This window comes from Pocillopora damicornis, chromosome 13 (genome assembly GCF_964200805.1).
Source record: "Pocillopora damicornis chromosome 13, jaPocDami1.2, whole genome shotgun sequence".
NCBI classification, from domain to species: Eukaryota; Metazoa; Cnidaria; class Anthozoa; order Scleractinia; family Pocilloporidae; genus Pocillopora; species Pocillopora damicornis.
Genome location: NC_142682.1, coordinates 2,785,438 through 2,800,000, shown reverse-complemented (window position 1 = coordinate 2,800,000; position 14,563 = coordinate 2,785,438). Strand labels below are relative to the sequence as shown.

The window sequence follows — 14,563 nt, the reverse complement described above, 5'->3', positions numbered from 1 at the left end:
CATTTAATTTGTTTTGGGCTCTTTCCTAGGATTTTAATGCTTGGTTAAACACAAATTCCCTTGTGGGAGAAAAACAACTTGCGGAACGTCTTCATTCAGTAATTACTGCATGATATGCTAAGGAGACAACTTTGGTGTTGTAAACCTCATTTCATATTGTTTTAAGTATTATCCAGGAACCATACATGTATACCATACATGGTTCCCAAATAACATATGTATGAAAATTGTCCTCAAATGTGTGAAAAAAATTGACCTTGGATGCCCTTATTTCCCTATTGTTTTCAAACATAGCTGCTTACCTGTGATGTGCAAAATTTTCATTTTGTTTGCAAGTTGGCTGCTCATTTGTGAAGTACAAGGTTTTAAGTTTCAAACAAAAATGCTAACAGACTTTAGCTTTTGTTAGGTTTTTTCAGCATACTTTTCCATTAAACAGGGCGTGATATGATAAAATTGTTGTTTAAAAATGTCCAGTTATCTTTTTTCCCCAACATGTCAAAACACTCGTAGTGAATAATTTTGTTTTCATCATAGGTTCTAAGACCATTCCTATTGCGTCGTGTCAAGGCTGATATTGAAACATGACTTCTCCCAAAGAAGGAGACAAAGGTCTATGTAGGACTCACAAAGATGCAAAGATGTTGGTACTGCTTCCTTCACTGTTCCTTGAAATAATTCCCAATAAAATTGTAGATTTAATTGCCCTTTTACATGTACATCCTAACATCAGTATGCATATTCTCCATACTGTTCTCTATACATTCCCTGAGGGGCTGACAGGGAGAATTTGTTTAACAGTCAAAAACTTCTTTAGTTGATGATTATTTTCTTGAATTAGGGGTGATATTGTAAGGAGAAATTAGTTGCTGGTCACTCTTAGGGTCAAGGAATTAATTGCAGGTCTCTTTTTAATGGAAATCAGCCAATAGTACACCAAATCTGAAATCTGCTTAAAAACTGCAAATTGCAAGATGGCAACATTAAAAACTGCCTACCTAACTCAACCAAATTGTAGTCATGAAATTAATTAGGATGAAAGCCCTTGATGAGCATTATTTATAAGAGTATAGCAATAATCACTGATATTACTATTGCTTATTTAGGTACATGAAGATCTTGATGAAGAATATTGATGTGGTAAATGGAACTGGGAAATCAGACAAGATGCGACTATGGATGCGACGCTGATGCAGTTATGAAAGTGTACAAACCACCCTTACTTGTTTGATGGAGCAGAACCTGGTATGTAGAAGAGTGAGATTCAAAGTGCTTATGGTCTCTGTGTTGACTGATGTGATAAGATTGGGAAGTTGACAGAGGTGCAAGGGCAGGAACCATTTATATACTGACTTGCAGACTTTGAGAGGCTTTCTGATGCCAGCTAGTAATCTAAAAGATTGAGTGACTGACTTGAAGCCCAGCTGACTAGTTGACTGATGACAAGTGGCTGGCTTGCTGGGAGATTTACTAACTGACTTACAGACTGACTTAACAACTGACTCTTTTAATGATGATAAATGGTAGTTGACTGACTGACTTAAGTACTGACTGAGTAACTATCAGTCGTATCAAGCACAGGCTGACTGACTGAATGGCAGACTAACTGATTTCTGTGCTGACAGATCAAACCTACTGAATAACTGGTTGACTGATGGACCAACTGTCCAATTGACTGCCAATGGACGGATTGGTTGTCAAGCTGACTGACAAATTGATCGACAGACTGACTGACTATATAAACAGACTAAGTGATTGATAGATTGATCAACTCTTTAGCCCCTAAAAGTGATAGGTATCTAGTTTCTCTCATCAGTATCACTTCTGAATCAAACAATAAGCTAATAAGAATAAAGTAAACAAATTCTCCTTATAAGTACTGCAGGAAATGTAAAGAGATTGATATGGAGAACTTGGATACTGATGTAACAGTGTTAGGGGTGAATTAGTTGACTGATTGATGGATTGATTTTCCAAAAGGTCCCCCATACACAACAGATCAACATCTTGTAGACAACAGACTGTCTACTGTCTATGGAAAGGATTTGAGTACTGCAGTCTGGATGGACAGACACCGCATGAGGAGAGGCAATCAGCAATCAATGCATATATAACATACCTGGAATTAAAAAGTTTATTTTCATGTTGAGCACCAGGGCAGGTGGTTTGGGGATCAATTTGGCCATGGCAGATATTTTGTGATTTTGTATGACAGTGATTGGAACCCTCAAGTGGACCTGCAGGCTATGGTGTGTAGCAGTATATGTGAATTTTAATTTAGTACTCATTCGTCAGTATGGTATCATGCATCTTTATCTCACATACATGTAGTGTCTTGTGGAAGTAGCTCACCCATATTAAGCGACTTTCCACCATGTGCTTGCCATGATGGACAGTCACTTAATGCCCACTGATCAAAAGTCTGTTGAACTCCGAAAGAGTCCAAGCTGTCCCAATACATTACAAGTAATCAATGAATTAATATTATGTAATGGATGTCCAGAAAACTGCTGTTATGAAGCCTTTTAGTCAAGGAGCAGTTGATGTTAAAAAATAGATAGAAGATATTTAAGTCTCCCTCAAACTCATCATTGACTACCTCAAACCATTAAGTCAGAACAGCTGACGTAAATGAAACTGAAAAAAAAATTTATGGGGTGGAGACTAAAATTCATTTCTTTGTGATCCACTGATTGTTTTATTAGAACAGGGGCCTTACCTTCCACTTTGGAAATCTTTTTCTGCAATAACCTTTTGAAATTAGGAGTTCATTGTCTTCCATTTATGCAATACATATTTACTTATCTTACAACACACTAGTCTTACTTGTACATGCAAATCAAGTATAACTTTATGTTGTTACCATTATGACAGGAACTTTGTACAACAATTTATGGACTTCCCTAAGCCTCAGATTGCTGCAGTCAATGGACCTGCTGAGGGAATATCAATAACAATCATGGGCCTGTTTGGCTTGATCTGTGAATTCTTCTTCTTCTTTAGTCCAATGAAATGTTGCTTTCTGGATGCAAACTGACAGCAGTTGAAGCAAGAGACTGTGGATTGGTTACAGATGATTTCTCCCATGACAAGTTCACAGAAGAAGTTCAGAACAGAATACAAGTAATGGCCAAGCTACCCCCCCCCCCCTCCCGGTAGAAAATTGAATGGTAGAGTTTTACAGCAGGGCATCTCCACAATGGAGTCACTGTAGTGTTTGGAGACAGGCTTGTCAAAGGAGGGGGATTTGGGGAAGGGGTCTATTTGTAATGTCTTAGGGATATTCCTAGCCATATGGCTTCTCTCAATAAATTGCTGAAAGAAGCCTGAGAGTAAAACTTCTGTTTTCTTTCATATATTCCTTTCAGCCTGAAAAGAATAAAAGGTATCCTGCCTTACTCAAGTTTTATTGCAACATATAATCGTAGTGATGAATACAGGAGAGGGGTTTCCCATATTTTATTTATCAATTCTAATTTTTATCATGATCATTTACATTTAACTGTAGACAATAGGGGTTTTGAGTGAAGTGTTATTTTAGACGACCAATAAATGTTTTATACTATCATTCAATAAGTGTTCCGTTTTTTTTATTTTGTTCACTTAACAGTCTTTCTTGTTGTCCAAGCAGTTAATACGTGATTCATTCCATGATTTGTTACATGGTGCCAACAAAAAGGAGTGTGCTTTACTTGAAGAATGCTGGCTTTCAGAAGAGTGTATGCAGGACATTATGGCTTTCATGCAGAGAAAGTCCAAATTGTAGCCCAGCTTTCATTTCCTTGCCACATTGTAATTAGGGCTTTATCAAACTCAACCACAATGAGCTGCAAAGGTTAAAGTTTTGGTGTTACTTTCAACCACCCAATCAAGTAGTCTTACTTGCAGCTGATTTTTTCTTGAGGAAGGGAATGGGGGGATGTCACTGAAGCAAAACGGCTGTGAAGGAGATCAGTCAAGTGGCCGCAAAACCATCAAACTGTCACGAGATAGAAGGGTGGGATGTTTGTCACATTGGCTGATCGATGTTAAGAATTTTTTAAATGTTAAATTCACTCTTTGCCAATTATTCAATTGTTTATTGGTCTATAGTTATTAATCTTATTTTACTGGTAGCATGTTTAGTCAAAAAAAGTAATTAAATGCATTTGTTGAAACTGAAAATTGTCAGCATTCTAGTATCACTTACTTACTTCAGGCAGTTTACCTGTATTTATTCCGACACGTAAAGACCGCTCAAGTGTGTTGCAGCGACAGTAGGCATCCTGGTATAAAGAGCGAGATGGACTGAGGCATTAACATCAGAAAACCCAAAGGCAAAAAGAAACAAAGTGTTGTGGTTAGAAAAGGATTGAACGCAAGCTATGAAAAACTTAAATGACACATTTTACAAAAATACCTTAAACAAAGTGAGCTCAAACTAACAAGGACAACACTCAAAAAGAAACTATAACATTTTCATTGGTTGGGTAAAAAATTTGACCACAGAAGGAAATAACTGCTTCAGTTGTATAGAATTGACTCATATTTCAGGTAATCCTCAAACTTTTATGGGGTAAAACAAAATTCAAGAAGGTTGTTACATTACTGATTGGCAAACCGTAAAAATAGAATTGATTCCTCATTCGAACATGAAGGGGGGGGGGTGGTGTGGGTGGAGGATTTTGGAAGGATCACTTGGTTTTCAGGGTGAGGGTAGATCTTAGGAAGATGTTTGTGTGACCTCTTCGTAAATATTTTTTGGATGTATGACCTCTTCGTGTTAAGTTGAGCAACAGTAGGACAGTATTTTCACAACGTAGTCGAGAATTATTTCATTTGCATTAGTTTTGCTTCCTCAAAATTAATAAGATGCAAAACCTCAACCAATCGTGACTTGAATCAGCCAAGGGTTACAATTTCCTCCCCAAACAATTACCACGCAGATGAAATATCCACACCTAGCAACTCGGTATTTAGTCTTCAACCTTCAAAATAAGCTACATCGGCACAATGAGTTTTTCTTCAGGGCCTCAGCAGCGACTTTAATAAAAAAGGAGAAGACAAAGCGACTGAAAATGAGCACGGGGAAGGGGTGGGAGAAAGCGAGGTCCCGTATATTGGCACATATGCAGATATCTATAACCGTCTCACCTTCTGACAAGCGTTTCTTATGTAGAACAATAACATGCATAAAGAGTCCATTGTCGTTTTGACAGTTGAAAGTTTCCAAAAAAGCCAATCAAATCAAAGTACTATCATGCGCTACAAATAGACCAAGGCCGCGTTAGCTGTTTATTCAAGCTCTAGAACTGATCAGCGTTCTGGGGAAGTGAGTAAAGATACCAACCGTATTAATGGAAAAGATTTTAGAATATTTGGAGCCAAAAACTTTCCACAGAGTTCATTATGTGGCAGTGTGTTTTTGGATCCTGATCAGTGTTATCTTCTTCGCCGTATTCCTCGACATGGAAAGCAACGAGCCTAGGCTGGATTTCCGCTGTGACGGAGCGAAGAGTGAAACCGTCGACACCGTCCGTGGAAAATGTTACGAGAAATATATGAAGCAGTACAACAAATTCGGTTTTCCAGTCTATGGCTTCGTTATCCTCAATTTACTCCTTATCGCATTTGTATGTGCTATTTACTCCCAAATAGTAAGACCCAAAGTCGATCATCTGCTCAACCAAGATACTGCGTCATCAACTGGAAACAAGCTTTTTATCGCTTACTGCTCTCAACTATCGATAAGAATTGTTTTAGGAGTTATTTTCATCGTCCTACAAACTCAGTTTCTTTACCCTTTAAATTTTTCCTCTCAGTTTAACTGTTATTTAAACGATGGAACCACTCAGCCAAGCAATTCATCTGACAACGCCCAAAACTCTACTTTACACGACTGTCACAATCAACGAGCTGTAAAGAAAACCTTCTGGATGTACGCTGTCCTTGCGGTGAATGGAATTATTGTTGCTGGGACTCTGGTTGAAACCGTCTACCTTTTTTCACGGGCATGTATTGAGAGGAGTTTCATGGAAGACTCAAAGTTTCTAAAAACCCATCTAAGTCTCAACCAACACCTGGATGGCACGAACGAAACTATGCCACTAACTGAAAGAGACACTGAAGAACAAAAGTTTCAAGAATTCATCGAACGCACAAAGGAAATAATTGTTCAAGAGACCGAAGGACTTTTAGAACTCCAATCACCTTTTGTAGGTAATCCAGGCGACCACTCAACAGCTAAAAATTTGACTCTCGATCAGATTTACACCAACCTGGTGGTAATTCAAAACAGAGAAACGCATGACTTTACTGAAAACCGAGAGGAGCAACTCAAAGTTTATCCAAGGTCGCGCGACGAAAACTCACAACCGAAAAGCATGCAAGACCTTCTGGATGTTGAAAGTAAGAAAGTTTTAATCGTCGGTCGACCCGGAATCGGAAAGACACTATGTTGTATCAAACTTCTCAGAGACTGGGCATTGAATAAAGTTTTCAAAGCGACATCAGGTGCCCAAGTCCATTTTAATGCTGCTTTCTTCGTAAAATTCAGAAGATTCGACTCGGCCAAAAACCTTAGCCTCAAGGATCTGTTGATTCAGTCCGAGTATTACCCTACACGTCACATGGATGACAAGGTCTGGAATCGCCTTCAAAAGAACCCTGAAGGTGTTCTCATGCTTTTTGACGGATTCGACGAATTCAAACATAACGAAAACATAACCGCGGCGTCCACTTATCCCAGAAGCATTGAAGATAAAAAGCCGCTTCAAATTCTTTATCAATTGCTTGTGACCGGGAAACTTCTTAAAGATGCTTTAATTGTAACGACTATGAGACCTACGGCTTTATCAGGCATCGCACATCTGAAGTTCGACAAAAGCTTTGAAATCCTTGGCTTCTCAACCGAGCAAATTAAAGAGTATATCGATAAATTCGCTGGAGATGACAAGGAAGCAGGCGAAACGCTATGGCGACACATCAGCAGCAACATGAACTTACTTTCGCTCTGTTATATCCCTGTGAACAGCTTCATCATGTGCTCAAGTCTGTCAGAAATAATGCAGTTCGAAAGTTCCGGCAGTGTTACCCTGCCTTCCAAATTAACCACGATATACAAGATTGCGGTCAAAGTGTTTTATTTCAAACACACGAAAGAATTCCGCGATCAACATTTCACCCGCAAAAACTATCTGTCAGATAATTTGCCTTTGGCGGTGAAGGAGAAATTCAAGAAACTAGGAAGAGTGGCGTTTGAAGGAATCCAAGAAGGAAAACTGATCCTCGGAGGAAAGGAAGTACAAGGAATGCAAGACAGCGCTCTTTTTCACCGCTTACCCGATCGTCGTGCCGCGTTAGAATACGAGGAGCAATTCTGTTTCATTCACCTAACAATGCAAGAGTTTTTCGCTGCGATGCACTTGGCGAGCGACTTGAATGAAACAAAATTAAGAAACTTTGTTTACGAGAACATTAAGAACGGCAAATGGCAGCTGGTTTTTCAGTTTCTGGCAGGACTTATGGAGGATAAAGTTCACCTACCAATTGAAATTATCACGGACCTTCTTCCTGTGAAAACTGAAGAAATAGAAAGCGCATACTACAACGAACAATGGACAGAGAATGAAGAGAAAAGGAAAGTAACCTGCTGGCCGACTGAAGACGAACGAGAATTAGCAGTAACATTAATTAAATCTTTAAACGAAAATAGCAGAATGAACTTAGAAGCACAGAGAGAACTTCAACAAATGAACTTTAATTGTGTAAATTTTATTCTTTGTCACCTCACAGCTGTTGATTGCTCTTCGTTAGTAAATGTTATTAACGTTCAACAAATTTCACATTTAGATTTGAGGGGCAATAACATTGGTCCATTAGGTTGTTTCGAAATTTGTAAATTGTTAAAATGCAGTGAATCTCAACTGAGCTGGTTAAACCTCACAAATAATCAGTTGTTAGATGAAGGAGCAAAGTATTTAGCTGAGGCCATCAACGACAACAACTGTCAGCTACACACGTTAAACCTCACATACAATAACATCTCACACATTGGAGCACAGCACTTGGCTAAAGCCATCAACAACAACAACTGTCAGCTACACAGGTTAAACCTCTCAGCAAATGACATCTCACACATTGGAGCACAGTACTTGGCTGAAGCCATCAACAACAACAACAACTGTCAGCTACACACGTTAGACCTCACAAGAAATAACATCTCAAACATTGGAGCACAGCACTTGGCTGAAGCCATCAACAACAACAACTGTCAGCTACACACGTTAAACCTCTCACACAATGACATCTCAGACATTGGAGCACAGCACTTGGCTGAAGCCATCAACAACAACAACTGTCAGCTACACACGTTAAACCTCTCAGAAAATAACATCTCACACATTGGAGCACAGCACTTGGCTAAAGCCATCAACAACAACAACTGTCAGCTACACACGTTAAACCTCTCAGTAAATGACATCTCAGACATTGGAGCACAGCACTTGGCAGACGCCATCAACAACAACAACTGTCAGCTACACACGTTAAACCTCACAGAAAATAACATCTCACACATTGGAGCACAGCACTTGGCTAAAGCCATCAACAACAACTGTCAGCTACACACGTTAAACCTCTCATTCAATAACATCTCAGACATTGGAGCACAGCACTTGGCTAAAGCCATCAACAACAACTGTCAGCTACACACGTTAGACCTCTTACTCAATACAAACATCACAGAAGCAGGTAAGCAAAAGGCACGTAATTTACTAAGCAATAGTCAGTCTAAGTGTAAGCTATATCTTTAGGCCTCAGCAATTCTAATTAAAAACTGAAAAGAAATTATTTGAACCACTTACTATTCAAAATAGCAGTGAGGTAACCAGCTCAGTGATAATTTCAACCCATTGACTCAGCCCGTAAATGAATGTAAAACTAATCTGTAAAGTGCTCAGAGCAGTGAGATTATTTGAACCGGATCGAAATGAAGAAAAATGAACCAATGAACATGTTTATTGAGAACAAAGGATGTCAAACTTTTTTATAAACGAACCAATAATATTGAAGTAAAAAACACAAAGCTTCTTGCAGAGAAAAAAAACAAACCTCGGACCTCTCAGGAAACTTTGTCATTTTATGATTGGTTAGTTTCGATCCTAACTTCTCTCCATCTTTCTTTACATTTTGATCACCTGAGACTGTTACACGGAACAGTTTTTCGTCTAGATATGTTTGGAGATTGTAAGGCGATCAGATGAGTAGAAGTTACTAGTAATACAGTAGAGATTGCTTGGTAGAATACCTAGTTCTTTTTTTAGGCTGATTTTTTTCTTTTTTTTTTCGATCGCAACGATCCGGTTCGAGTAGTACCGCAAAAAACAATTGTAATTCAAATCGTCGTGCCTTAATCAAAAGCTTTTATTGTAGGTTAGTGGTGCGAGATTTTTTTATCATACTAATTTTTAGAAATCTTTTGGTGTTTCTGCATCTTTTTGTAGAAATTAGTGTATTTTTTTTTAACAAATGTACCATTTTGGAACTGTTACTAGCATTTTAGAATGAAAATGTCGATAAGTTGCACAGCAAAATTTGATGATAAGGCATCAGGCTTCAACGTACAGTTAGCAATTTAAGTTACCAGTGCTTGTAATAGATTCAGAACCACCACTTTTATCAGTGTAGAATAAATGTTGTAAACTGGTATTTCCTCGTTGTGATGCGTTGAGCCCCAATGGTCAGACTGAAAGGGCCATTTATTATTTACACAGTGTAACCCAAACCATGGTTTCACCCAATCAGTGGGATTCAGGCCTTCTCTAGAAGAGGGTTTATGAAATGAAGTAACTGTCATTCCACAGTTAGCTATCCAGCCTCTTTACCCTGTTCACAATAATTGTTCAGATATTTAACATCTTGCTAAATTGAGTATTTTTTTATTGCAGTTTTGTTAAGGAACGGCTACATTTTGTTTTAAAAATAATCAAACCAAAGTGAAAACCACGAGAGAAGGGGAAATGTAGCCTTCTCAATATCAGACAAAAATATAGTAAATTTATCTGAGAAAAATGCCTCAAGTCCAGTAGAGAAGCTCTAATCCTCTAACAATGAACAGGGGATGAGGGTATAGTCAAAAAAATTGTAAGTGGGGGGTATGCAGCATTCCTCTTAAACCCTCCTCATATCCCATAATATTGATTTTCTCCTTCCAATTATAAAAACAAACTTCCATTCCACACCTAAAACCAATGATGAAATATCTTACGAAGTGTAAACTGTAATAGACATGACATAAATGGGAAAAAGTTCTTAGTCACATATTTAAAATTTGGCCAAAATGGCATTTATATGTTTTTTGATCCCACATTTATGAAATCAGAAGACCGTAGGGCCAAAATAAACTACTAATTAAACAAAAGAAAACAAATAAGGAAACAGAGATGAATTATTTAGGTTAAAAAGATCAAGAGAAAGATCACAAAGGTTTCCACCTGGAATTAACCACTTGTTGTGGCTTAAGGATTATAGTAGAGACTTCTTTCCCCCCTTTTTTTTTCTTTTAATTTCCTGTAATCTTTTCAGGTCTTTATATCATTTCTTTTCAACACTTAAGGAAGAATTAAAAAATCTGTACAATCCTGATCTAAAAAACCAAGTAATTGCAATTCCTGTGCAGCCAAACATTTTAATCAAACTAATCTTTTAATCTCATTTCAATGCATGTTACAGTAACAGAATGACTGTGTCAACATAAAAACTGGAAATTATATATTTAGGTTAACCCCCCTCCCCCCTGCCCCACAAAAAAACCCTTTCACTCCCAGAGGTGTCCAATAAGTTGTTTCTACTTACAATACAATGCATTGTTAAGCAGAAAGGTGATCAGAAAAATGATTGTTAACATCTATGGGTATTTGCTTGATCTAACACCAAATTCTGAAAGCTAAAATTCCAAGAACTGAGTAGCGAACAGTACAGAGAATTTATACTATCACCTTAGAGATGGAAAAAAATAATTGAATGCAGTCTGAACAACTTCTAGCTAATAACATAAGGAGAGACAATGGTGTGAAAACACACAATTCTTGCAAGGAAGTTCAATTTAAATCTTGTTGCCCTGTTTAACACTTCATAAAAGCTTATTTCAAAAACCTTCTTTTCTAGTTAAGTCCATCATCTCTGCTTTTGATGCTGTAACTATACTATTAATTGAAATGTTGTAGACTCAAAAAAGCCAAATATGTTTCTCAATTTAGAAATTATCAAACAGTATTTTCCAATAAAATAAACTACAATTGGAAAGAAAAATTGATCAGAAATATATTTCAGACTGGATTTTTCCTTATAAAAAATACACATTACTTTGTGGCGAGGACTTCACAACACAAAAATTTAAAATGGGAGGTGCCTCGCAAATTTCCTACACTTCTAAGAGAGTATAAGTTGTGGGTTACCTGATTGTGAAATGAATATTTAGTCTTTCAAAACTAATGTAAAACTTGCTTCTTAAATTCCCACAAATAAAGACAATTAAAATAAAATAGTGTTTTTTAAAAACTTAAATGTAAAAGGGTTTGTTCTTCAGTCTTCAACTAATGTTGATTAGAAAAAAGCCAGCTAAGTGGAGAGTGAACAGTTATTATGTCCAGCAAGAATTTGAAAATTGGAGTTTACCAGGAAGAGAAGATGATTGTGATTAGAAGTAATTTGTAAACACAAGAGTCAATCCACAGAAATCTTTATGGATCTTAAGCAATCAGGATTGCAAGCTGACAAAAATGTCCACTAAATGGATGGTGGATGTGATTACCCTCTCTAACTAAGCAAGTCATCATCTTTGCCATAAGAAAAGTGAGCAGGGTTTAGTTCTAAACAATGACAGGTAAATAATTTGCCATCAGAGGTTCTGTTCTTACTCCATGCAAATTTTAGTGATTTATGTTGTTTTGTTTCAGAGAATAGATAACAAGTAAATAAAATTTGAAAACGTACATACTGAGCTATTTGTGTGCTCACTGAATCTTTTGTCCAGTCATGCTTTTGTTGCTGTTGTCATAGTGGTTTGCTGAAAGTCTCTATTACAAACAATCTAAAGACTGTTTACTTTTCAAGAAAAGTACAATGTTAGGGGTAAGTCCAATGACATGTAGTGGATGTTAATAATGTGTTGCTGGACACTAGGTCTGCCATTATTATATCATTAACTAAATGCAAACCAAAGATAACTGAAAGAATATCACTCAGAAGAGGTATTAAAGATGAAAAAGAGTAGAAAAAAACTTATGTTAAAAAAAAGGGTAAAAAATCTATGTTAAAAAATTTGACAAAAAGCAGTTAAAAAAGAGGGTAACATTTTACCTTCATAGAGAGTGAAACACTGTAGTGCCTTTAAGTTTACAGCAAATGCAACATTATCTGTTTGAAAATACAACCTCAAAACAATAATAATATTAATGACAATAATAATCAAATCAAGTAATAACATCCTGAAGTCAGTTTGTTTTCAGAGTGTCACTTTATCATCTCCAAGATATTTTAGAAATAATATCCATTTTTCATTGCTGGCATTGTCAAGTGTCTCTTGGTAGGAATGCTTGATGAGAGATTTTGTGTCCTCTAGAATCTGTAATAATTAAGTTAGATTTGGTATCCTTTGAGAACTTACAAAAATGACCAAACAAATCAAAAGGGGACAAGTAACCCAATTTATTAAATAAAAAAGGTGATCAAAAGCTACTGACCCTAAATATCAAAAATTCATCCACAGTTGCAAACATTTTGTAATTCATTTTATTTTCCTAAAGGACCCTAGGAAAAGGGCTTATAATTATTTACAAATCGCAATATACATCACCTTAAATTTTCTCTCTTGGCCCAACAAAAACAGTGCATTAAGGTTGAAAAGAGTTCCTGGTGAAGCTGAAAGATTGGCCAGGACGGCTTGCATAAGAGCTGTTAAACAATTGGCAATACATTATTTTCGGAGAGGGAATGGCTCTCTAGGCAAAGTTTGACCTTTTTGATTTTTATGAAAAGGTTCATTAAATGGGTCCTTTGAGAAAAATAAAATGAATGACAAAATTTTACAATTGTAGATAGATTCCCTATATTTACAGTCAGATGCTATTAAAAATCCAAAATAATGCCTATCAGTTTTTTCCAGTAGAAAATGTTGATTTTGGTGAGGAAAAACAAAGCTCTTAATGGTGTTTAAGCTATTTATAGTCAGCAAAGAAGAGAACCATAAGGTCATAGTGTGTAATGTATGATTTTGTCATTCACCAATGAGTTCCTTGAAGTAAGGGTTTGTACAGCCTCTAAGTACAAAGATTCAAAGCTCTGAGGTTTGGCTCCCCTTTGGGACTAAAAAAGGTAAGGGTATTATATGTTTCCAGCCAAGGTGTGGAGACTAAACAAGAAAGTTTAGTCACTAGCAAGAAAATTTAAGTTCCGCTGGTGCCCATGTCTATTGCAATCTAGACCCGGGACCCTACCAGTTATTGTTCACAAGTAGGAATACATTTTCAGTAAAACACTTATTAAATTGAAACCTCATATAGTTAAATTTTAGAGACTGGAAAAAATAATATTCAGTCATCACTTGGAGACTAAACAAGAAAGTTTAGTCACTAGCAAGAAAATTTAAGTTCCACTGGTGCCCATGTCTATTGCAATCTAGACCCGGGACCCTACCAGTTATTGTTCACAAGTAGGAATACATTTTCAGTAAAACACTTCTTAAATTAAAACCTCATATAGTTAAATTTTAGAGACTGGAAAAAATAATATTCATTCATCACTTGGAACATATCTTTTGAAGCTAATTTTGACCTGTGGTGAAGGGGTGAAGGGGATATGGTCTTGTTACCATGTTAAATTATAAGAAATAATTGAAAATAAAAGCTGGGTCATCTGCTCATTGTATGGCAGATAACTGAAGTATTTACCTTATTTGACAAAGTAGCCATTACTGTAACTCTGTTGTCAACCTGTTCCAAGAAAACTTCCATCACAAGTCCTTTTCCCTTGTGTTGGCTGGTAGTCGTCTTTTGATTCAATAACAGCATTGACAGTCCCTAAAAGAAACAGAGCCGATTGAAAAAGAGTTGTAGTGTATGATAAGTAAATAAATAACCTTGTTGTCTGCCTTCACTTTGAGAGCTTCAGTTCTATTTATCTTGAACTTGGAAACAGAGAATCAAAATGATATAATAGTTTCAAGTGAGGCTTTAAGCTACTGTAAAAATAAAAAATTGGTGTCTAAGTTTTGTTTACCTTTGCAAGCGTTGCTCTTAGCGGCTACAGTGTTGAGCTAAAACTCTGCTGAACAAGAAACTTAAGATCGACGAGAGTGAAGGAAACAGCCGTACAAAATTAAGCGAAATCTCCTTGATTTAAACTCAATTATGTATTCTTCACATGTAAAGCATGTTATAATGTTCATGTCTGGTTCAATCACGTCGCTTGATTATTGATAAATCGCAAACGGTGTCATTGGAATAGTCCGCCAAATTGATAATAATAATCTGAGACAATCTAATAATCACCCGACTGGAAAACTCGTTACTAGTGCTCCTCGAGC

At 36.8% G+C, this 14,563-nt stretch overlaps 1 protein-coding gene, 1 long non-coding RNA gene and 1 pseudogene across 3 annotated transcripts in view; 2 read left to right on the top strand and 1 right to left on the bottom strand.

The window, feature by feature from the left end:
• The window catches only part of LOC149035001 (SWI/SNF-related matrix-associated actin-dependent regulator of chromatin subfamily A member 5-like), a 54,432-nt pseudogene extending 53,191 nt beyond the window's left edge, over positions 1-1,241 (top strand). Inside the window, exons 9-11 of the transcript XR_016182168.1 lie at positions 30-98; positions 538-647; positions 1,107-1,241. The product of XR_016182168.1 is annotated as an SWI/SNF-related matrix-associated actin-dependent regulator of chromatin subfamily A member 5-like (transcript). The remainder of the gene's footprint in view (positions 1-29; positions 99-537; positions 648-1,106) is intronic.
• Positions 1,242-4,841: 3,600 nt separating this feature from the next.
• On the top strand, positions 4,842-9,683 carry LOC149035000 (uncharacterized). The gene has a single exon (XM_089191128.1). It carries the CDS (start codon positions 5,337-5,339, stop codon positions 8,790-8,792), a length of 3,456 nt encoding a protein of 1,151 aa, XP_089047254.1. The 5' UTR covers positions 4,842-5,336; the 3' UTR covers positions 8,793-9,683.
• Positions 9,684-12,466: 2,783 nt separating this feature from the next.
• Positions 12,467-14,542, bottom strand: LOC149034999 (uncharacterized). The gene is made up of 4 exons (XR_016182184.1): positions 14,257-14,542; positions 13,929-14,057; positions 12,836-12,933; positions 12,467-12,604 (listed from the first exon to the last, which is right to left on the bottom strand). It is a non-coding gene; the product is annotated as an uncharacterized LOC149034999 (long non-coding RNA).
• Between the last annotated feature and the right edge of the window lie 21 nt (positions 14,543-14,563).

Coding starts and splice junctions, on each gene's coding strand:
- LOC149035000 (XM_089191128.1), top strand. CDS start 5,337: ATGGAAAAGATTTTAGAATATTTGGAGCCAAAAACTTTCCACAGAGTT.